At 61.1% G+C, this 23,415-nt stretch overlaps 1 protein-coding gene across 1 annotated transcript in view; it reads right to left on the bottom strand.

Moving 5' to 3' along the window:
- LMF1 (lipase maturation factor 1) overlaps nt 1–23,415 on the bottom strand; it is an 88,747-nt gene that overhangs the window by 7,539 nt on the left and 57,793 nt on the right. The window contains exons 5-6 of the mRNA XM_040635587.1: nt 20,276–20,341; nt 5,933–6,100 (exon numbers count right to left, since the gene is read on the bottom strand). Of these exons, the coding sequence (XP_040491521.1) occupies nt 5,933–6,100; nt 20,276–20,341 (234 nt within the window). The remainder of the gene's footprint in view (nt 1–5,932; nt 6,101–20,275; nt 20,342–23,415) is intronic.

Genomic DNA, 23,415 nt, shown 5'->3' with positions numbered 1-23,415 from the left:
GGGGACAGGAGCGTCCTCGCAGGTGCAGGAGCAGAGCCCGAGGCACTTTCAGAACCGAAGCCGCACAGGGCGCCCGACACACTGTGCGCCACGTCCCAGGAAGGGGCAGTGGCAGAAAAAATACTGAGAAATAATGTCCAAAAGTTCTAATTTGATGGAAATGATAAACGCACAGGTCAGAGAAGCTACGAAACCACCACCAGGCACACACTACCAGATCACTGAACAGGAGTGAGAAAGAAGCATCTTCCAGGCGGGTGGACGGGCAGAGTCGCAGGGCAAGCAAGGGTGAGCGCGGCAGGCCCCGCACAGACCGAGGGCACATCTTTGCTGAAAGAACGACGCTGTCAGGCTCCGACACCACGAGGCACAAACGCCCTGGAGGCAGTGGCTGAGGTGGAGATGCCTGCCAGCAGCCTCTCCCACGAGGGAGTGCTGTTCCCGCAGCCCCGCTCAGTCCCCAGGGAGACTCGGGAACTGCGGTCGAGTGGTAGGTCTGCGCGTGAGCAGCTCTGGAACATCTGCTGTTTCCCTGAGGGACGACCCTGTGTGGTGGGGCGGGTGCGAGGCACAGATCACTGTTAGCTTCCACTTACAGCAAAAGCGCACAAGCCTGCCTCCCTCAGCCGCACCCTGGCTCCCAGTGGCTTCGGTTCCCCCCGTGCCCCCCCCCCCCCACAGTGGACTGGGGTTGGGCAGCCATGCCTGGGCAGAGCCCCTCCGGGGCTCCACACTTCCCTAAGAGGGGCACTTCTCCAGCCTTTGAAAAACACAGCCGGCTGCCCCTGTCCCCCCTTGCATGTGATCACCAGACAGAGGGGCCCCAATCCCGAAGCCTTGCTGGGCGCTGCAGGAGACACGGGCCTTCTTCCTGGAGGAGGCTCTGTCGTCCTGGATGTGGCACAAAGAGGCCTGGGGTTTCCTGCCCGCCCCCCCCCCCGTCACATTCACACGGTGGGGCCTTGACCCAGAGAACGCGGGTTCCCCAAAGCACAGTGTGAGGGATGGAACCCTGGGGGTGCAGAGCCCTCGTCAGGCGCACACTAGCTGTGTGTCCCCTGCCATCCGTCTGGATGGTGGTTGTTTAATAAGAAAAATGGAATTTGGTGTGGAGCGCACGGCCCCCCATGTGCTGAGGGATCCTGTCTTGTTCTTCCCGGACATTGCTGCCATCTCTCCTAAAGAGAACCACACGCGTGGTCCGTCTGTGTTCACTCTGGCCGTGGAGCCTACAGCGTGCCTGCTGGGCGCGGCGCAGGCTGCTGGACACCAGGGCCAGCGGCGAGCAGGCAGGAAGCGGAGCCGTGAGGGTGGAATCTTGGGCCCAGGAGATGCTGAGCAGATGTTCTGGGTGATGCAACACACCCACAAAGGACGGGGATGGTTTCTGGAACTCCTGAGCTGGGTTCTCTGCGTCCAGCACCTCACGGAGGACACACATGCTCACGGGCACTTTCTGTGGCCGGGAGCCCTGGACCATTATCCCCGGCCCCCAGTTCTGGGCATGTGGCTCGGGGGCTGGGGGAGGCAGCTTTCCGCCTGTCGCCATGGTGATGGTCCTCACCGTGACCTGTTCCTGACTCCGGCCACAGGGGGTGGAAGGACCCAGGACTTGGTGGGCAGTGGGGGTGAAGCTGGTCCGGGATCTAAGACCAGTGTCCGCCCTTACCAAGAGCCGCTGGCCTAGTGAGCATCCGCTCCCACGCTAGGATGGGCGTCCGGTCCTGCCCCTGCCAGGGTCTCTCCCTTAGACACGAGGCTTGACGTCAGAAGGCGGGGGGCGTCTGGGACCGGGCGGCTCGGCACTCCTGTCGACTCTCACGTGCACCTCCCCAAGTGGAGGACGGGCCCGTGGCCTTGCAGAACCCTCCAGAACAGCTGTGTAAGCAGTGTGTAGGAGGAGAGAAGCGTGTTCACATCCTCAGACTCTCCCGCAGGAATGAACGGGAACAAACAGACCCAGAGACTTCCCTTGGGGTGTTGGGTGCAGAAATAGAAGCGCGGCCCCCGTCAGGACAACGCATAAGCCCCCCCCCCCCACACCGCTCCTCACAGTGACCAACCCCTGGCACGGCATGGTGGTCCCTGAGAGCCAAGCTCTTGCCGTGAGGCTGTGCCCTGCAGCCCCCGTGCCTGAGACCCCACATGTCTGGGCGGGGGCTGGACCAGCTGCCCATTTGTCCTCTCTGCTCTGGACAGCTGGGCAGCAGACCGGGCCTTGGAGCGCCACAGCGCTAGGGACCTCCTGCTTTGTCTTGGGCGTGGCCTAGCGCTGGTGAGGGTAACTCCGGGGATGTGCCTGCACCAGAGGCTCCCAGGGCCTGTGGGGATGGAAGGCAAGTGTGTGGAGTAACGTCCAGAGCTGCGGGTCGGCAAGGTCCGGCTTGGGCCCTGCCCTGCGCTCCTGTTGCCCCCTGCTGTCCACCACTACCCACCCAGCCAGCAGACCCCAGAGCCGGGTCGGGACCCAGCCATGGGGCCCGAGGCTGCTGAGAGCCGTCCACACTTGAGCCCTGAGCCCCTCCACGTGCCGTGGCGACACCGGTGCCCTGGGCCAGGATTCAGACTTCCTGCCCAGCCGGGTCCAGTGAGCCGGTCGTCGCCCTGAGGCGACCCCTGCCAAGTGCACTGTGGGGACAAGGGCACTCTGAGAGCCCCAGTTCAAATTCCACTTCCCAGTAGCCAAACCCTTTACGTCTGCTCGAGTAGCACAAACGTCCTTCACCTGCTTTTCCGGGTGACGGGACAATGAGCTTGTTGGCACTCGTCAGAGCCGGCCTCTGGGTGTTGGGGAGAGAAAGCGGTAGGTGGAAACTGGTCCCTGCAGGCCCAGGCAGGTTTAGAGCCTGGAGAGGGTCCCAAGTGGTCCACGGCCTGGAAAAGCAGCCAAGGTGTGGGGGGCTGCTGAACGCCCCACAACCTGAGAGCAGTTCTCCGTCACCATGGTGACCACGAAGCCGAGCAGACCCACACGCCTGGTTGTGCAGGGCAGGGTCCTCCAAGTTGCCTTGGCACTGGGACAGTGGGGGAGAGTCCAACATGAGGTGGTGCCCACCCTGGTGGGTCCTGTTGGGTGTTCGAGCCTCTGCCTGGAGTCACCTGCTGCTGGCTTGGGACCATGGGAGCACGGGGCTCCAGGTAGGCGGGGCAGGCATGGAGCACAGTGCTCCTGGCCGCCCAGGGGAGGGGGGCCCTCATCGGAGGGCGTGGGCACAGGGCTCATTGGCCCAGCCGTGGTTCTGCCCTTGAGCCAAGTGTGGTTGATTCATGCGTAAACTGTGGTGCACCCAGACCACAGAAGATGATGCGGCAGTGAAAAGTTAAGCTCTTAAACCAGGAAAACAAGGACCCTCAAATGCATGTTACTGAGTGAGGGGCGCTTCTGAGAAGCGGGTCTCCCAGACGACTCCAGCCATGTGACATTCTGGAAAAGGCCGAGCTATGGAGACAGCAAAGGGTCAGTGGCTGCCCTGGGGTTGAGGGAAGGGAAGCACGGGGGGTTGTCAGGGCAGTTCGATGGACACCTGTCACTATACATTTGTGCAAACCCAGAGGACGCACAATGCCGGGTGACCCTGAAGTAGGCTGTACTTCAACTGATGACCGGGTGTCCATCTGGGCTCATACGTTGTCACCGATGTGCACGTGACACACGGACGTGGGGACTCTCTACAGTCTGTACTCCATCTTTCTGGAGAAACTAAAACTGCTCAACAAGAGTATGAATTAGACAACAGCTTGAGCATTGGGGGAGCGAGAGCAGGTGGCAGGACCCAGCCAGAGCACAGCCTTAGCGTGGCCGTGGCAGCCAGACGGGGATGAAATTTGGACTGCGAGTCTGTGCAAGGGGCATGCGTTCACCCGCAAGAAGCCATGTAACAGATGAATTAGGAGAGAGACAAAGTGGGACGGTGAGAACAGCTGAAAGGGACAAGAGGAAACACAAAGATGTGAAACTAAGTCGGAAGATGCCAGCTGAGGGGCGTGCGCGTCAGCCTCCGTGTGGGAAGCAGCCCCTCTGCTGTGACATGGGGCCCGGTTTTAGGAGAACGTTTGCTGCTACGACTGCCTTCAGAAGAAAGGACGCCCGGCCTGTCCGACAGCCCCTGCGATGCAGAGTTTGCGTCTCGTAGCAGCCCTGTCCCTGCCCTGCGTGTCACCGGTGCAACCAGGCAGGCCACCACCACCGACGGACCGCAGTCCCCGACAGCCACACGCAGCGCACACCCACGCTGGCAAAGTTATCCCAGGGACGTAGCCAGGGCGCGGTGTCACCAAGCAGAGTTTCTCCCGGGAGGTGAGCCGTGACACACCTCGTCAGCGACTCACAGGAGCAAAGCGTGACCTCACGGCCGGCGCACAACAAACCCCGTATTTAGTTCATCCGCTCGTGACTAAAAATACCCGAAGTAAACTAGACACAGACGGGGCTTGATGAAAGCGGACGCACCGCACGCCTCCGTGCACGGACTCGAGAATGCGCGGAGCCCGGCTCCGGCTGCCTGTCGCACCGTGACCGGGGGCAGTGCCCGGACCACCTGACGACCGGGGAGCAGACAGACAGAGCAGCGCCGGCCAGAGCGCTGCTGCTCCAGGAACTGCCTCGGGTGGAGCAGACGCGTGATCATGACGGATTGGCGCAGGGGCCGTGAGACGTGACAGCTGCGCGGACGGTCATGGTGTCTGCACACTCAGGCCCCACAGGGGAAGACGTTTCAGTTAGAAATTCCACTCACAGTATCCACAAAAGCAAGGTGGTACAAATCCATCCCGGTGTGGACGAAACCTGCGCCTATCACACCCCCACGGGGGCGTCGGCTGTGTGGCCGTGGACCAGAGGCCATCCCGCTGGATCCCACGCACCACTGCCCACCATCAGGCCCCCAGCCCCGGGACAGCCCACATGCAGCACAGTTGGCAAGGAGGTGAAGCAAGTGGGGCTCACGGGCCGGAAGGAGAGGAGACGGTAGTGTACGAGGTCACGCCCGCTGGACGTGGGCTCCCCTCAAACACACACACCCACAGCAGGTTTATTTCTAACGACAAAAACCTGGAAACACCCAGAATGTCCACTGAGAGAACAGAGAAGCTAACCGTAGGACATCTGTACCATGGAATGCAGTAACGGAGGGAGCTCAACCCAGGACACACCAACCCCACCGTGGACACCACGCCTTGGCCAAGTGGGGCGGCCCCACCCTGTCCCCCACGCTCTGTGCTCTGGGGAGCAGCCACAGCGGCCTGGGGGCAGGGAACTGGCTGGAAGGGGCGTGGGCGCCTCTCCACCTGGGTAGGTGTGGCAGGGCACGTGCTCCCCGGTACACGCAGACCGTGCACTGCCCTGCTAGCCGCCCCCCGCACAGGGACAGTAGCTACGACAGACGAATTTAAAGTCGATGAACACTACGTCAAAAACTAACGATGTAAATACGTTGGCTAATTGAATTTAAATAAAAAAAAAAAAGAAACATAAAGTCCCAACAGTGTTTTTCTTGGGAATCAATAAGTAGACACCCCAGTTTAGTGAAAGGGAGGCCTGAAATAGTCGGGGCCCCAGAGGAAGTCGGCGGCAGAAGCTCGGCTCACTGGGGAGCAGGCCTGGTTCCACGGGGACCAAAGCCAGGGGGCTTGCCGTACAGGAATGGGGCAGAGCGGCGGCCTAGGACACCCTGGAGCTGAGGGTTCAGGACAGTTGTCCGCGTGGAGGTAAGCCACCACCAGCCTCTTCCTCAGAGACCTGACCTACGACGGCTGGACGGCTAACCCGTGAGAGGGGTTAACCCGTGAGAGGAAACCCCTGGAACCTACCAGATCCTCTGGACGCGTCCTCCAGATGCGAGGGAGGAGTATGTCCTGGGCCATCTGCCCCGTCCTCCCCCAGAGACTCTGATCTCGAGGACACAGCTACGGTGACTCCCTGGCGCGGGCTCACCTGGAACAGGATCTGCAAGGCCCCGTGGAGGGCGCACATCTGCCGTCCGAGGAAGATGAAGAAGGGCACCACGAGCTCCAGGAAGTGGTTGCTGAGCGTCTCAAAGCGGTGGACCCACCACGGGGATCGGTGCAGGAAGTAGGCCACAGGGTTGGGCACTGGCTGCGTCTGGGGGACAGAAGGCGGCCCATGAGCCAAGCCTGGAACTCCACCCCACAAGGGGACCTCTGCCCACCCCGGCCCTGCCCACCCTGTGCCCACTGGCAGTCCCAGGAAAGCATCCTGGCTGGGAAAGGCTTGGGAGGCCAGTCCCGTGGACCTTTCTCCGGCAGCTCAAATGCCTGTAGCAAAGTGCCAGACCTGGGTGGGGTGGTGGGAACAGGACGATGGAACCGAGTGTCTCAGCCTTCTTGGGGTGTATGTCACGGGCACCCCCCCGCCTGGTCTCCTGTAATTCTGATGCTGACCCTTGGGGGTACCCTGAATGTTCTGGGGACCCAGGAGCAAAGGGACGGGCACTAGGGGAACCCAGGTTTCAGGCCAGTGCTCACATGCGGGCGATTTCCGCTTGGAGGCTGGTGGAAGCTGGGGGTTCCGGCCTTGTGTGTGTTCCTGGGAACAGCCTCCGAGCATGTGTGAGGGGGGCGGGGGCGGCATGTCCCGGGAGGCCTGCGTGTTGACTCAGCCGCGGTGCTGGCCGCCCTAGGGCCCAGCTGACAGGCCCTGCGCCTGACTGCAGGGGCCCGGTCCTCCCCCCGATCCCGGGCAGCAGCCGAAGCTGGGAGCCGGCCACGCAGAAGGCTTTGGGGGTGGGGGTGCGCACCCATCCAGAGGGGACGCCCAGGTGTGGACGTGCAGCCGTCAGTGAAGGGCAGGGGATTTGAACGCCAGCCAGACCGCTCCGATTCCGGGAACTGTGTGCAGCCCAGCACATCCGCCACCCCCACCGCCACCAAGGTCTGGGACCCCGGGGTGTTTGAAAGCAGGTGTGGGGGGAACCCAGCCCAGGTGAGTGGCCTGGCGCCTTTTTTTGCCGCCACAGGATCTGAACACAAGCCCCTCGTACGCTACCGTTTTCCCTCCTGAGGACTTCTGCTCTCCGCGCACGCACACGCCCCCTCCCCCAGTGTGGCGATGACATCACCATCGAGGGGAACGCCGGGGCTGAAGGGACAAATGGGCAATAGCGGTTGGTTCCAGCTCTGAAACTCAAACGTGTTTCTGATACTAAATGACTTTTACTTGGCACAGGTAGTTTAGCTCCTGCCACTGCCCCTACAGCCCTGCGCCCACCACACCCTGCTCCCCAGCATGGGCTAGGTGCAGCCTCTCCTACCCCCACCCTGGGCGCGCTGCCCCCTGGACACAGCACCTGTGTCGGAGCACGGGGCCTGCTGCCTGGACATGCAGGGCGACAGGATCGGGGAAGAGGCCACAGGAGGAAGTCATGCAAATGGCGGCCCTGGCTGACTTCCCACCCCCGCCGCACTCAACGCTCAGGGCTGGAGGTGGCTCCAGGTAGGACGGCCGCTAGGGAAGGGCCACCGTCCCATCCAGTTAGAGCTTTCTTGCTAACTTTGCGTTTGGACACAATTTCTGACTTGGAGAAAAGTTAGAATAGGAAAGAAAAGAGTCCCTGAATGCCACACTTCTCACCCGCGCTCACTTGTCTTCCCGCTGCAGGAGCAAACAGAAGCGTGCGGCTCTGCCCCGCAGCGCTGGACCGTGACGGGTGAGCGCGCTCGTGGCACCGCGATCACAACCAGGGACAGGGGCTCTTCTGCCCCACGGGTCCGAGCAGGTGTATTCAACAAAAGGCGACCCAGGCCATGTTGCCTCCAGGCCCCCACGTCTCGCCCGCCTCTCATCTGTTTTAGGACATGGACGAGCTCATCTGCATCGTGTCCCTCAGGGTGGATCTGGGGCACACGCTTTTGGCAGGAGGCCCGCAGAGGTGACGGGCCTGTCCTGGGAGGCCCAGGGTGGCCGTGTGCCTTGGCGTGGTGGTCTCCACCTGGACTTCTTGGTGGAGGGGTGTCAGCCAGGCCCTGCTCTGCACCGTGAGGCTGTGATATCAGCAGCCTCCTGCATGCATTCCAGCGTCCTGATGGTTCTCGCCAGAATCCACGGTTCCCTTGGCCTCTGAATGGTGACTTCTTGGTCCATTGTTCCTTCTGCTTTTATTAGCTGGCTTCCTACACGAGGTCCAGGTGTCCGTCCAGCCCATTTATCTGTGCTGCTGTGGACACGTGGGCTTTCATTCTTCACAGCCACTTATTTTGACGTGTCCACAGCACTTTCAGAAACCCTCTCTCCTTTCTGGCCCTGAAGACGCTCCAGGTGAACCCCCGGCCGCTGCCACCCCTCGGTGCATGTCTTTCCCAAGGAGCCCTGGTCCCTCTGAGGGGAGGCTGGAGTAGGCACCCAGCCTGGGCACGAGGGTCGCTGTCTCTGGGCCCCTCCGATAGGTAAGCGGCTGCATCTCCGTTGCCCTGCACCCACGCCAGTCCCGCTCACATGGCTGTGTGTCTACCCATGTTCCGAGGGGATTTCTGCAGCACAGGGTAGCAGACGGGGGGCCTCGCCCCATCTTTGCCCCAGGGGCTCTCGGCCACCAACACCTGTTCCCCCCTGTGAGTGTGATGGGCGTGCCTGCCTATGTGGCCTCTGGGCCCTGTTTCCTCTCTCCTGAGGTTTCTGCCCCACCAAGTCCCCCAGCCATGCAATCCCGGACTGACACGTGGCCGACACTTGGACAGGACACATGTGGCCACTGCTCATGGATGAGTGAGTGCAGCGCGTATCCCTGTGATGTGGCCTTTCTGTTCACTGTCCCATGGGGACCCCAAACAGGGAGCCCCATGTCCTTTGCCCTCAGCGTGGACGGTCCACAACTGGCCGACAAGCACAAAGGTCTTGGTGCCAGCTCTACAAAGAAGTCTCTTCGGCTGGGTCCTTTCTGAAAGGCCACTTGGGGTGGATCTCAGTCGAGGCCGCCTTGGTGACAGGATGCAGACACGAGGGGAACGAGCAAGGATGCAGGGGGAGAACGTGTTTCCCTTTGGCCTTCAGAGCAGTTACTCTTTCAGAAGTCCCTGCACCAATGGGTCACATCTGCTTCTCTGGAGGTGTGGGGTCCTCCTGCATCCGGCGAGGGTCCTAGCGACGGCCATCCACCCTCTAGGACTTCTCGAGGACGGGCCGGCCCGGCTACTGGTAGGACACGTCTATGAAGAAAAAGCAGGACTTGCTGTGCTTGCTTGGAGCCTGGGGAGGGAAGCCACGCTCTTCACTGAATCTGGGAGAAGCTGCCAGCAGCCCATCTCCGGCATCCGTTCCTTCCAGCGTGGGAGGCCGAGTGTGGGTGGCGGCAGTGGCTGAGCGTGCGCGACTTCGCTCCAGTGTTTTTCAGCAGAACCAAGCCGCCCGAGTATGGGCACGAAGCTGGCAGAGGCCCAGCCTGCAGGCTGTCCAGCCACCCGCCGCGCCTTCGGGCAGCAACGCCCTGTCCACCTGGGGCGGGACCAGCACATACACTGCAGGCTGGCACCGGGGGTGGGGCCGCCCCCCGCCAGGCGCCTCATCCCTGGCAGGAGGGATGGGGAGGCGACCCGGCTTGCCGCGCGCCCTATGATGCCTCAGGTCACGCCGTGGCAGTGGCAGCCTGGACGGAACAGTGCGGAGGGGGCAACGCGGGGTTTTGAGGAGACGGCTGTAGCCCAGATGTATGATCTGTGTGGGCGGCTGCTGCAAATCCTTGTTACTTCAGATTTAAGCTTAGCGCACGCATGCGAAGCACTGAGAAGACGTGCTCTGGGGAAGCTGCCACCCGACAGCGCCAGGACGCCCGGGCAGCCAGGGAACAGCTGGACGGCCGGTGGAGGGGCAGGGCCCCGGTCAGCGGGTGTGGGCCCCAGAGTGGCCTGTGCCCCCACACAGCCGGGGCGTCACTGCGCTGCAGAAGTGAGAGCAAATGGCTGGTGACCGATGCCGGCCACTGCGACGTGGAATTCCTACAAAGCATGGCTCTATTTTCCTACGGCCTGCACCGCTGTGGAGGGCCTGGCTCCTCCTGTGGGTTCACGGCACGCTGGGCACGGGGGTGCTGGCTCTGCCTGCTCCATCTGCATGGCTGGGGAGGATCCTGAGGCCTCCCTTCTGCAAGCCCGGGACAGAGTTTTATTTTTGTTTGTACTGAAGCTGGAAAAAAACACTGTGTCATAAAATCTGGCTGTAAACCCTGGAAATGGCGTCTGGAACATCACACCCCGTAAAGCAGGGGAAGGAGTGCCCACTGCTGCCTCTGGCAGGATGCTCGGCTGCACTCACCATCGCGCCCAAGGTCCAGAGCGTAGCTCAGCTTGGACGCCAGCCGCCGGCCAGCCCTGACCCCTGGAACATTTACAGCTCATTCCCTTAAGAAGAGAAGCTTTAAAAAAAAAAAAAAACCAAAACCCAAAAATCAGGAAAACACGAAGGGCGATAAAAAGAGTTTCAGGATTTGGGGAAAGTGACGTTCCTTCATGTCGGTTCCAATGCCCTCCCTTCCAGGCCCTCAGTGATAAGCCTAAGGAAGACAGAAATGGCTTTTTCGGCCACTCTCCCATTTCAGGAACTGTAAATTACGTGTTTGAGGTTCTAATGAGAAAGGGAACATTGTCTGAAGAACAAGGGTCTGAAAACGCTCGAGGCGCACACGTTCTGTTCCAACAGGAGACTTGCTGCCAGTCCAGGACCCTTGCCCCTCACAGAGCCCAGGGGGTGAGGTGTCCACAGAAAGGCCGCGAGTTCCCATCTGTTTTTTGGGGGGGTACGTCCCCTGTACACCGGAGGTGTTGGCAGGGGTCCCAGGGACATGGAGGATCTGCCTGTTGGTGTCTCCCTGACGGCAGGAGAAGGGAGACCACTTGCATCTGTCAGGTGAGGGTCTTACGATAAAACCGGGAGACCGTTCGTGCACACAGCTGGTGCCCGGCCTCCCGTGAGCACCGGGAAGCATAGGGCCCCAGATGTCAGGGCTGAGGCTCCGTCCTGAGTGAGGCCAAGGCAGACACGGCAGTGACCACGCAGGTGCTCATCTCGGGAGCTCGGGCCCCCTGAAGGCTGCCGCCCCTTCCCACCCAGACGACGGGCAATGGAGAAGGAAGAGCGGGCTACAGAGGTGGTGGTACAGAGCAGTGCACACAGGACGGGGCAGTCCCAGTGCCGTGGGACAAGACTGGACACTGGGGTGGGCTCTGCCAGTGCCTCCCAAGAGCTGGCAGCCGCCACTCCCCCGGTGGGGGTGCATTTCCCGCCTGGCCGTGGGGAGAGGCCGGGTCCCAGCGAGAGGGCCGCGCAGCCGCATCTTTCAAGGACGGATATAAATCTGTCAACCTAGCCCCCTGTCCCTGTCAGAATTCTCCCAGCTTCAGACCAAGAGCCCCCGGCAGCAAAGCCGCACACGAGAAGTGCGAGGGATGTCCGGCAGGCGGGAAAACAGGTGGAGGCTGGGTCTGCGTGGAGGAGAGAGCCTGGAGATGGTGAGCGTGTGGATGAACACAGGAGGGGTCTGTCCCAGTTCACGAAGTATCTTGAAAGGACAATTTGAACAAAAATAGTACCAACATGGTACGTGTTTCTGTAACAGTAACTGTGGGACCACAGCTGCGGAGGACCAGGAGGGAAAGGGAAAGGGTGCCATTGTCACGTTCCGATCCGGTCCTGTACGGCTTACAGGACAAGCTCAGTCCTCGCTCGGAGGTAAGCTGTGACATATGCAAGACTCACTGTGAACCCTAACGTTACCACGAAAGCAGTTACAGCTAATAAGCCAAGAGAAGTAAAGAACAGGAGCTGTAAGAGACATCTCAGTCATCCAGAAGGAGCAGGAAAAGAGAAAGATCTAAAGGCCACGGGGCGCCTGGGTGGCGCAGTCGTTAAGCGTCTCCCTTCGGCTCAGGGCGTGATCCCAGAGTCCTGGGATCGAGCCCCACATCAGGCTCCTCCACTGGGAGCCTGCTTCTTCCTCTCCCACTCCCCGTGCTTGTGTTCCCTCTCTCGCTGGCTCTCTGTCAAATAAATAAATAAAATCTAAAAAAAAAAATAAATAAATAAAGACCAGGTGGGAGGAAGCGCACGTAAGCAGCAGGACGGTGGTCTGAAACCATGTCAGAGCGCACGCTTGCAGACAGTTGAAACACGCCATCGAAAGGCAGAATTTAGGGGCGCCTGGGCGGCTCAGTCAGTGAGCGTCTGCTTTCCACTCAGGTCATGATCCCAGGGTCCTGGGACCGAGTCCCGAATCGAGCTCCCTGCTCAGAGGGGAGCCTGCTTCTCCCTCTGCCTCTGCCCCTGCTTGTGCACGTGCGCTCTCTCTCAAATAAATAAATAAAATCTTCAAAAAAAAAAAAAAGGGCAGAATTTGTGAGACTGGATAAAACAAGACCCAAGTGCACGCTGCCTGTGAGACACACACTTCAAAGGTGAGGGTGTACGGAGGGGAGCCGTGAGGACCTGGAGACGTGCGCCATGCCAACACGGGTGGCAGGTGAGGTGGAGTGGCTGCGTGGGCAGCACACAAGCAGACCTTAGAAGGACGTGACCAGGGATGAAAGGTCATTTCGCTAATGGGGATCACGAGGAGGTCCCAGCACTCAGACACTTAACGCCCCTCGTACTGGAGCTTCTAAATACACTGAGCAGAACTGCAGATGACCACAGCCGGAGAGCCACGAGTCCACAGTTCCCGCCGCACATTTCAGGCTCCTCTCTCAACGCCTGCCAGGACAAGTAGACAAAAAACAGGGGCGTGGAAGACTTGAAGGCACTTAGCAAGCAGCGTGACTTCACGAGCACTCACACAACACAGGACGTTCCTTTTTTAGGCCAAATGCAACATTCACTAAGGCCGTATCCTGGGCCATGAAACAAGCCTGAATAAATTGTAACACGTGTCCTCTCTGACAATGACAGAATTAAATTAGGAATCAGTAACAGAAAGATACCTGCAAAATTCCCACCCACTTGGGAGTTGGTCGCACTGACTGACCAGCCTTCAGAGCGTGCACCCCAGTATCTACATCTCCAATCCCACGACGACGACTTTCAAGCTGGGAAAATTGAGTCGAGCCACGAGGTAACTTCCTTAGGAGCACGTTGGCCAGAGTGGCTGCGAGAGGGCAGGCGGCACAGGTCCGTATCAAGAGCAGGGAGGGACACGGACCTGGGCTCAAGTCTGAGTGCTAGCAGCAGTGACCGTCGCTGACCCTGAGGCAGTGCCCCGGCCTCTCATGGACCTGGCCTTGGTGACCCCAGGGCATGGGCTGCACCAGAAGCTCCCGGCCAGACCGTGCTCCCCTCCTGGCCCCAGCGTTGACCCCTCCAGTCCCCAGTACACCAAAAACCTATAAAACCAGTGAAACACCAGGGGACAAAGCATGTAAGCCCAGCTCCCAACCTGCTGGAGGGGACTCCGTCTCGGCTTCGATCAAGTTCACACTTGTAGCTTTCACACTAATGTCAACCTTGATTCAAGTTTCTTCCAGACTAACGGACCCTCATCCGATTTTGGTACAAAACAGCTGGTAACCCATGTCCCAGGGTCGCAGTTAAAGGGAGGACCCACTGGCCCGAGATGCACACAGAAGCCGCCCGTGCTGCGGTGGGTCTGGGAATGCAGGAGGAAGGTTCTGCTGTGCTTGGTGGGGCACTGGCACAATAGCCCAGCTGTGCCCTCGGCTGCACCCAAGGCCATGCGCATACCTGAAAAGGGCGTGGGGGCCGTGAAACACGCTGCTCAGTGCTTGGCCTGCCAGCATTCACACTCAGATCACTGCAGCTCGCCCAGGGAGCGAGGGTGCCATGGCCAATGTTCAGTGAGCAGCCTCAACAGTGCCCTGGCTGCCTGGGAAGGGCTGAAGGCTTCGCTGGCCCGGCCGTTCTGGGCAGCAGGGCCCATCCCTGGGGCTCAGCCCACCTCAGTCACCCCTGGGAGCACTCTGGTGTGGCTGCGGAGATGGCGGGCGCCCAGGAAGGAGTGCTTGGCCTGGGCCCTGGCGTCAGTGTGCCAAGAACGACCACAGGTGGGGCAGGGCTGCCTGCAGCTGGTGGCCATCGTCCTGCACGAGGTGAGTGTTCCAGCACCCTTGGATGGGCCTCTGGAACCCCCACTGTCAGGACAGATTTGGGTGCTCTTGCTTTGGGGGTGTCTGTCAAAGCCCAGGGCACAACCCCTGCCCTAGGACAGCCCCCTGCCGGTCTGTCTTAAATAACTGGGCATGTTCTGAGCTGGCTCTGCCTGCAGCCCTGATGAGAGGGACCACCTCGTGCCACCGGTCCAAAAGATAGTATGAAACTCCCCCAATTCTCCAGCAATAGAATTAAATCCCACCCCTGCAAAAGCACACGTAAAATGCATTCCTTGAGACCCTTGTAAGCAGACCACCTGACGGAGGGAGGGGTGTGGCCGGGAAGTGGGGAGCTGCTCTGGGTGGGGGTCTCGTGTGCAGCCAAGCAGCCCCCTCACCGCGGCCCACCTGTTACGTTATTAAAACAAGAACAAACCACCTGGGGAAACCGCCCAGCTCCTTCCCAATGACAACCGACTTCTTCAAATGCAAGTGGAGACAGACGGAATGCCTGGAACATTCCCCAGCGAAGTTCCTCATGGCTGGTGCGGACGTCCCCACTGCTTAGAAAGTCTGCCTGTCTGCAGGGAGTTTGACACCAGTGATTCTATGTTGGGGCACAACTCAGACATCAGGAAACCTGAGACCGTATCTTCCCGACCTGTGAGGGGGACAGACGGACAGACGCAGAAGCAGGTGCTGCGAGCTTCCTCCCCATCACAGCGGCGCCCCTCCCGGGGATGCGGTGCCCGTCCCGGGGATGCGGGCTAGGAGCAGCGGCATCAGAGCCTGGCCTGCATCCCGGACGGCGGCCTAGCCAGGCCTGGGGACAACAGAGGGCTTCAGCCACCTCTCCTGGCCGGCCCGGCTGCTGACATGTGATGGGCTAAGTGAGACCTGTGTGGACAGATGCCGCATCTGTGCGGGATGACCTAGGTGTCGGTTTGTCACAACACTTGTCTACTGAGAAGTTTCCTGTCGTGAGAAAGAAAATCACAGCAGCAGAAAACTCGGTCTTGGCAGAGACATGCAGTCAAACCCCTGGCTGCAGTTTACCCTCGGCTACGGATAACCGGCGCCCGAACATGGCTGAAGACACGCAGACCCACCCTGCGGCTTCAGGCGGCCCTCCGTCTGTGTCCTCCTCGATCCGCACGCCCCTCGTCCCAGGGCTGGGATGTGCCTCCGGGCAGGTAGACGGCACGTGTGTGGGTGCTGACGGGAGCACCTGCAGTTGGAGTGGAGGACGTCAGCCATCTGTCAGCCCCTCCGTCTCTCCCACAGCTACGAGAGAGCGGATGTCAACACAGGAGAAGAAACGAGGCGGATGTTGTATTCTGTGATTAAATACCCACAGGCCCAGACGTGGAAGGACACAGCTGAGTGTTTCCACCCGCTGGTGGAGTGTGTGTCCCCTGGGTGGGGAAGACGCAGGCCAGCTGGGTGAACTGTCACCAGACAGCAGGCAGGGGGACCACGCCTGGGGCCCCTCTGGCTGCAACGGACATCAGTGTCACCCAGGGACACTGTAGCCACAGACGTGCCCCACGTGTGGGCAGACGGTGTCCAGGATTTCTGCCGGCAAGGGTGCGCGCCACTGCGCTGAGGTCAGACTTCCCTACAGCAAACTGCACATCCATACAGAAAGGAGCCGGAGCCAGTGACGCTCCCCAGCGGACAAGCGTGGCCCGGACGTGCGGCCATGAGAAGACGGCCACCGGAGCCGGGATGGCCATCAAGGTGACACAGCCCACACCGCGGGCATCCCGATCTTGGGGTGTGTGCACGTTACTTTGTCAGGCGGAGCCCTGTGCTCCGAGACCCTCTGGCTGTGACGGGGGATGGCCTCCTGCCGGAGCTGCGTCCACTTCAGGGAAGAGAATCCGTAAGAGAAAACTTGGAATCGGGTCCTCCCGAGTGCCCAGGTCTCTACCACTGCGCTTCCGAGTGGGCACAGGGCCACACTCGTTCAAAGGGCAAGTGTACTGGCTTTCTTGCAGGGGTGTGGCTCAGAGGGAGGGAGCCAGACATGGGCAGGGGTGCGTGCACTCGGAGCCGGGTCTTCCGACGGCCTGTCTTCCCTGTCCTTGCAGATGAGCGGCCTGCCACTTTCAGATGCGCTTTATGTCTCTGACGGACACGTTCCAGAGGGTCCGCTTTACAGAAACAGTGCATGGTGTTGCCTTTCGAACCTGGAGGAGCAGCCGTGTGAGGGAATGGCGGCCGCTCAGCCCTTCTCAGTGGTGTCCGCCAGGACTCGCCCGCTCCAGAGCCTTGAAACCAGCGACTTGCAACCCCCTTCCGAAGTCCCCCACGGAGTGCCCGGAGCAGCAAGGGGACTGTGGTCGGGGGTGGGACGTGCTCCGGGTGTGTGTCCCTCGGACTGCTGTTTGGGACTAAAGGAGAGGAGCTCCTCCCCAGTAGGGGAGGGCGGCCTCGCCGAGGGCCCCCATGGGAGCCAGCTCACAGGGTCAGTGTTAACCCCCGGACCGGGGCACTCACCTTTGTGGTCCCTGGGCCCTCCAGGGCAGTACGGGGTAGGTCTGCTGCAGGGGCGTGGACGGCAAGGAGCATTAAGGATGAAGGGCACTGTGCCCCCTCCCCTCCTGCTGCCCGTAGGGCTCTCGAAGACCGGAGCTGCTGGGCACCCTCCCCGCGGGTCCCAGGGCCGGGGGGCTCATGGGGAGGAGGAACAATGTCCAGGGACATGGAGCTATCAACGGCCTGTTCAGCACGGAGTGCTAAGAACTGTTACTGCCATGACAAGGAACCATTTTCCACCTGAACATAGCTGAACAGGTGTGTTCGAGACAGGTCACAAGAGGCCTTCTGACCCCATAAGAGCAAGCAGAAATCTTCACCAAACCTGGCAGAAGCTGCCCTTATGCTCAGTTGGCTCCCAGTTAGAGAAACGGGCAGCAGGAAGTCAGTGGTGAGGGCCGGGCTGGTGCTCGGGACCGTCGGGGGTGAGCGTGACGAGGCGCCACTTGTGTGGACAGTCTCACGGGCACCCTGCGACGTGGACACAGGGGAGCGCACCAGGGATGGCGGGCACGGACCCCGGTTCCTGAAGGGTCAGCTGCGGCGTCCGGGCTCTGTAAGACGGCTGCTCCCGCACAGCCTTAAACCTTGGCCTTAGAAGCACAATGGACATGACACAAAATCCCCTCCGATGCACCACGGGCCGTGGACCTCACAGGCGATGGGAGCGGATGGTGACTGGTGACTCCAGATGGAAGGTCAGCTCTGCGTGCCGGATTTTGGAGCAAAACGACAGCGTCCGTGTCTGTCAACTCTCGCACAGCCTGGGGTGGGGCACAGACCCGACCCGCGGAAGGGCTGCAGGTGGGACCTGCCAGGCCACCAGCAAGGCGGGAGCTCCTGTGGCAGCTTAGCGACCGTACCATGTGCTCCTCAAAGTGCAGCCGAGCCGCGGGCGGAGGCCCTTCCTGGCGTATGTACGTCCAACGTGCGCCAATTATGCGGTGTACAGTTTGGTCACCGAGGCACTCAGAGTTCACGAGTTCGCACCCCTGTTAACTCGTGCCGAGCGCGGAGGTCCCCTGGGGACTTGAGCCCGCTGCTAACAGACGTCTCACTGCTCCGCGGGGAGCGCTCGTGCACCTCAGGCCAGCCGGGTGGGGGCAGTGCCGCCAGACCGGGCGCCGGGCAGCGAGGCGATCCTGCGGCCTTTCTTGTGGACGGTTTCACCGTGTGACTCGGGGTCATGGGCCGAGCCCAGGAGCTTGGGGATGAGGGTTCCTGGTACCTCCTCCTGAGGGGCGACTGGCTTTGTCATGGTGGCTCAGGGCCACCGTGGCTCAGCCTGGGCATGTCTGGGGAGATCCGCTGTCCTGTTTCCCACAGTGGCTGATGACACACACCCGCTGGCACCGTCCCCGCCCCTCTTCTGCTCCAACCAACCGAGTCCACTGACGGCCGCGTCTAGGTTAAGCGAGGACATAGGCGGGGTACGTGGGTGTGAGCCTGAGGTGTCACGTGAGGCCACTCCTGCTGGTCCCCTCCTCCCTGCAGGATCTGGGGGGCTCACAGGGTTGGGGTGCCAGGGCTCACCTCCTACGACCTCCCTGCAGGGCCTCGCCGTGCACGCGGACAGCATGCTGTGGACAGAGTGGTTCAGGATGAAGTAGAAGCAGCAACGTGCGAGGCCTGGGCTCTCGTCTCGGCCGCAAGCCCGTCCCTCCTGCTCGCCACGTGCCTGCGCCCCAGCGGGTCCCTCCCGTGAGGCTTCTGCCCGCGGTGCCATGACAGTGAGTGAGGCAGGCCCTGCTGCCACCCGCCACGGACCGGAGGGGTCCAGGTCACTGAGCACAGGCCACGTGGCCCCTAGCCTAGCGCCCAGCACGCAGGCGACAGTGGGTTCTGCAGGCAGCTGACAGCACGGCGGTCGCAGCCCTGACTCTTGACCTCAGTTGGGTGCCCTCGCCCCAACCTAGTTCACGGAGCGTGTGGAAACAAGATCCACTGAGAGGAGGCTTCTGTTCCTCGGCAGAGTCAGGGTGGTTCTGTTCCTCCACAGGCCTCCCGGAGGTCAGTGACCACAGCACTGAGAGCAAGGCCCCACGGCAGCCTTTTGCTTACACCCTGGGTCCCACGTGGTCATTGAGCCAGGACTTGGCCTGTCCTAGAAGACTGACTTCACATGGCCTCGACCTCACACCACACCAACGTCAGGCGGCTGGCCCGTCCCCAGGATGTGGCTCACAGGCCGCCTGTCTGCCCAGATCCTGTGCAGGCTGTGTGTGGAGATGCAGGAGCTCTGCCCCGGCGCACGCCTGACTCGGACCCTTCTGAGGACACACAGCTGGGAGGCCTCACCCAGCCTCACCGTGAGGGCTCCCCTGGCGCCCTCCCTGCTGGCCAAGACTCCTTCTGTCGGCCGGAAATCAGAGTCATAGGCCCTGCATCCACCCTGGCCAAGACCTGCAGGCACAGAGAGGACAGGCGTCGGTGCCAAGGGGACTCTGGTGCACGCTCCCCGTTCATCCTGCTGACTCCCTCCCTCTGCACGTGCTGGACAGTCAGGCCTGCCCGCTGGCTGCTGGGTGGCTACTGGGGACTCCTGGCGGGGCCAGGACAGAATGGAGGGCCTCCTGGCTTAGCCCACGGGGCCCCACACTGCCTCCCTCCTAGAGAGCCAGAAACATTTCCTCTCTGGCACTTTATAGGCTGTCGGCTCCAGGACAAAGGGAGGGACTCACGGTCCCCTGGGCAGGAGGGGAGGGGAGTCCGGTGGGACTCGGGGAGACCTCAAGTCTGATGTCCCCGCTAAATATGGCACCTGTGGGACATCCCTGCGGGCAGGCTGGTTAACAGGTGACGGCTTGGACTCCAGAGGCGGCGTCTACTCGACGTAGTCAAGACTGAAAAGCCGTGAGAGGTGAGCTGTGGGCAAGCACCTTTTACAGAAGGGCAGCTCTAAGTCCCTTTCCTGTACTGGAGCCACAAACCGAGAGTGGGAGACATGGAAGAAAATGTCCCGTCTGACAGGTGGCGCTCCAGGCGTGTCAATGTTTTTGCGACCGACAAGAGGGAAAGGGCACCTGACGGGCGTTTGCGGTATACACAGATGAGTGGATGAGGTCGCTCTCACCAAGTGCCCTAGCGTTAATTCGTTCACAGGGAGACGTGGTCCCAGCCCCCCCCCATAAACATGTGAGCCGTCAGCAGGGACAGGAACGTCCAGAGGGGCTTGGACCTGGATGGGGTCCTGGGGGGGGGGGCAGGGAGATGACAACTACCTAAAGCTGGGAGCCAAGGTGGGGAAGAGGACCATGGAAATCTGAGGATGGCAGGACTTGCACCTCCCCCCATGTCCATCTGCCATGATTTGGGGGGGGGCAGGGCACACGGCAGAGCAGCTCCCCACTGTGCACTCTCCTGGGGGCATGTGGGGCCAGCCCCGATGCCAGGAGGGAGGGCACCTGGGCAGGACCATGGACAGTGGGGAGGGACCAGTACCCACAGCCAGAATGGACCCCTGGACCCATAGCCACGGGGGCCAGGAGCCCCATCTGCCAGCCCCAGCACACGGGACGCCCTGCAAGCCACCCTGTGACCTACCTGTGCGCCAATAAGAAAGCAAGCAGGAGGGGGCATCCCTGGCAACTGAGTTGTGGCCTCCAAGAGGCTGCACCTATGGTATGGATGCCAGTCCCCCTGGACAGGGCAGGTGGGGACAGGGATCTTGGCCCACGGCCGCCATGCAGCTCACCTCATAGTGGAAGTCCATGCAGGTGAGATCCTGCCAGCACTGGTCCCCCCGGATCTTGATGAGGCCCTGCCAAGGCAAGACAGACAGACAGGAACGTGAGCCACTCCCGAGGCTAGCAATGGACCCAGAGACATGCAAACTGGCCACCGGTGGGAGGACCCAAAGGAAGCTTCAAGGGAGTGGAGGAGTGGATCTCCTGCCAGAAATATGTAAAAGGTAAGATGTGAATGAAGCCGTGGCAACGGCACGTTCAGGGCTTGATGGTGGAAGTGCAACAGTGCGCGACGTGCAAATGACGAGCTCCTTGGATAAAGGCAACACCTTCTGTGCTTTCTCAAAAACCCAGGTTTTCTGAGCATCATTGCAGGAATGCACTTGAGGGTTTAAAAACAGGCTGGGAAAGCTACAGGCGGATGGGCAGACGGATACCAGGGGCCACGAGAACCGGGAAGGGGACTGCGTCTCGCTCACACCCGCAGCGGGCGACTTGGAAACTCAGGTGGGCTGCACCAACCCTCCCCAGTGGCTTGAGCGCTCACTTCGTGCAGTACGCGGGAAACCTGGTGCCCGGGCCCAGGAGTGTCCAGGGAACGGCTTCGCTGCCGGGGGCACAGGGCCGTGGCTGCGGAGTGAGGGTCCCCGGAATGGCCTGTGGCCGAGCTCCCGAGCACCCCCAGCACCGTGCCTCGTCCCCCACTTTCTCTCGGGAACTCCCAGATCCCTTCCTAAGTCAGAGGCTGTCCCCTGCCGGTGCTGGAAGCTGCGCACGGGTCCCAGAGAGTCCGTTCCGAGTTCTGGGTCTTACGTGACAGCTGAATTAGAAGGCGAGGACGTGTGCCGACAGAAACTAGCATGGGATGCAGCTCGGTTTTCTCTCATGATGCTGGTGTTTACAGCTGCAATTGTCCCGGGCTGAGTGCCGCCTGCCCCGTCCGCAGATACAACTGCACAGGCCCAGCCTTGCGCAGGAGAGGGCCTGCCTTGGTTGGGGTGGCGCGGGCGTGCGGAACATGCAGAGAAGAGAAGCCGGTTCTGGAGGAGACTGGGCAGCCACTGCGAAGCGGGGACAAGCTGGAGGAGGAACGAGGGGCAGAATGCAGACGCCCCAGGCAGCGGGTGTGAGGGAAACCAAGGACCGGCGCGTCCAGAGCAGAGAAGACCAGGAAAGGCCGTGTTAGACGAAGCCCGGGGCCCCTGGGTCACAGCATCCGTCAGGTTCAGGGAGGGGCAGAGCTGGCTGGTCAGGGCCAAGGCCAGGCCGCGGCCGTCAGGAGGGGCGGCACTCTGGCCGTTGGCACGTAAAACTGAGTTTCACGCAGGGAAGGACCTTGGGGTGCTGAGGGCTCTGAGCCCCTGGGGGACAGGACAGTCCTGTGTGAGCAGGCCTCTGTGGCCATCCAGGCAGACGGACCGTGTAGGAGTTGGGACGTGTCTGGACCGTGGAGCCCACAGGATGGGCTGAGGGGCAGCATGGGTGCGGGGTGGGGAGTGGCATGGACACAGCAATACTCAAAGGAGCAGGGATGAGAAGTGACAAGGAAGTCCCAGGGACGTGGGGCAGCCCTTCAGGCCTGCACAGACCGAGTGACGATGCTCCCACCCCGCACACAGGCTCCAGCGGGAGCTTAACGTGCAGCCGGACAGCCGGTTTACAAACATCCCCCCAGGGCTCCCAGCGCTCCGTCATCCTGAGCCCTGCCCAGGCTGCTCTGACAGGGTCGCGTGCACACGGCACCCTCAGCCACCCTGGCTGCCGGGCCTCTCGGGGGCATGTGCGCCCCACACAGAGTCGCACGCCAGGGACCCGGGTGGTGCTATTTGAAGACTGGAGTCCTGTCTTTCTGAAAACTGGGTTTGCTTAGGTCACAACAGTGCCAGAGACACAGCCTCGGGTGCAACTCTGGCACATTCAGGAAGTCCCACGTGCCTGCTGTCCAGACCTCAGCACGTCTGTCCTGCTCCCCGGGTGAGAGAGCCGCCACTGTCACGCGACAGCCCCGTGAGTGAGGCTCTGCTCCCCGCACCCCTCGGAATCCAAGAGTGGGTCTCTTTAGAGACTCAAACCAGGCAGAGAAGAAAAAAACAAAATAATTAAAATGTCATTCAAGTTCTAAGCTGATATGAGACACTTAAAGATCTGAGACATTCTTCCGGGAGCACAGAATAATTATATTCCTCCCCATCCACTGACTTCTCCCCATAGTGCAGATGTCAGATTTTCCACGGATTTTTCCTTCCTGAGTGAGCGTCAAAGGAACAAAGACTTCTGTCAGCCTTTCTCAGCCCCAAATTAATTCTGAAAAAATGGCTCAGACAAGCCGGTACCAGGCCAGACCCAAAGAGAGCCACGTGACCCACAGCTGTCCACACCTGCTCTCTGGGGAAGGGAGGATGCAAGGTGCTGGGACATTCCAGGCTGCCAGGGCAGCCTCAGGCCTTGAGGGAGTGGGGGGAGGCAGGACCGTGAAGGCAGCTGCCCCACGATTCAGACACGCCCTTCCAGATGTTCACGGGCCCAAGGTCATGCTTCTGACACCCCCATCTGGAGAGAGGAGGTCCAAGGCCTTGCCACAGGAAGGACATCTGTTTCTCCATGCTGCATCCTTCACTCCTAACCAAGGGCCAGGAGGGGCTGCCAGGCCTGCAGCTGCACCCAGGTAAGGGGCCTCCTGGCAGGGCACCCACACGCAGGGAGCCGTCCACAGCAACCCCATCCCAAGTGCGTTCAGCACCCCGCTCTCTCACTGCCAGGGCTGCCTCCTCCCTCGATGACCCTGGGCCGTGCACACTAACAGGGTCATGGGTTGAGGAGGATGTGCCACCCCGGATTCCTGCAATCCCTCCTCTGGGGGCTGAGCAGGCGAGTGGGGGGATCGCTACATCTTGGGTGCATCTGAGGTTCACAGTCACGTGCCCCCTGTTTGGCACTGAAGTCACAGGCACACTTGGGCATCTCTCAGGACTGACCTGTCTCCATGTCACCCTGGCCCCTTCACTCTCCCACCGTCTCGGGGTGCTGCCGGCATTTTCCCAGGCCGAGGAACAGCCATACAGAAGCCACCCTCTGCATCCAGCATGCATAGCACATAATGAACACTGCCGGCAGATGCCAGAAACACGGGGTTGGGGGGGGTGACTAA

Source organism: Ursus maritimus, unplaced genomic scaffold, assembly GCF_017311325.1.
Source record: "Ursus maritimus isolate PB19 unplaced genomic scaffold, ASM1731132v1 scaffold_2, whole genome shotgun sequence".
Taxonomy (NCBI): Eukaryota; Metazoa; Chordata; class Mammalia; order Carnivora; family Ursidae; genus Ursus; species Ursus maritimus.
This window is presented reverse-complemented; position numbering and strand designations above follow the sequence as displayed.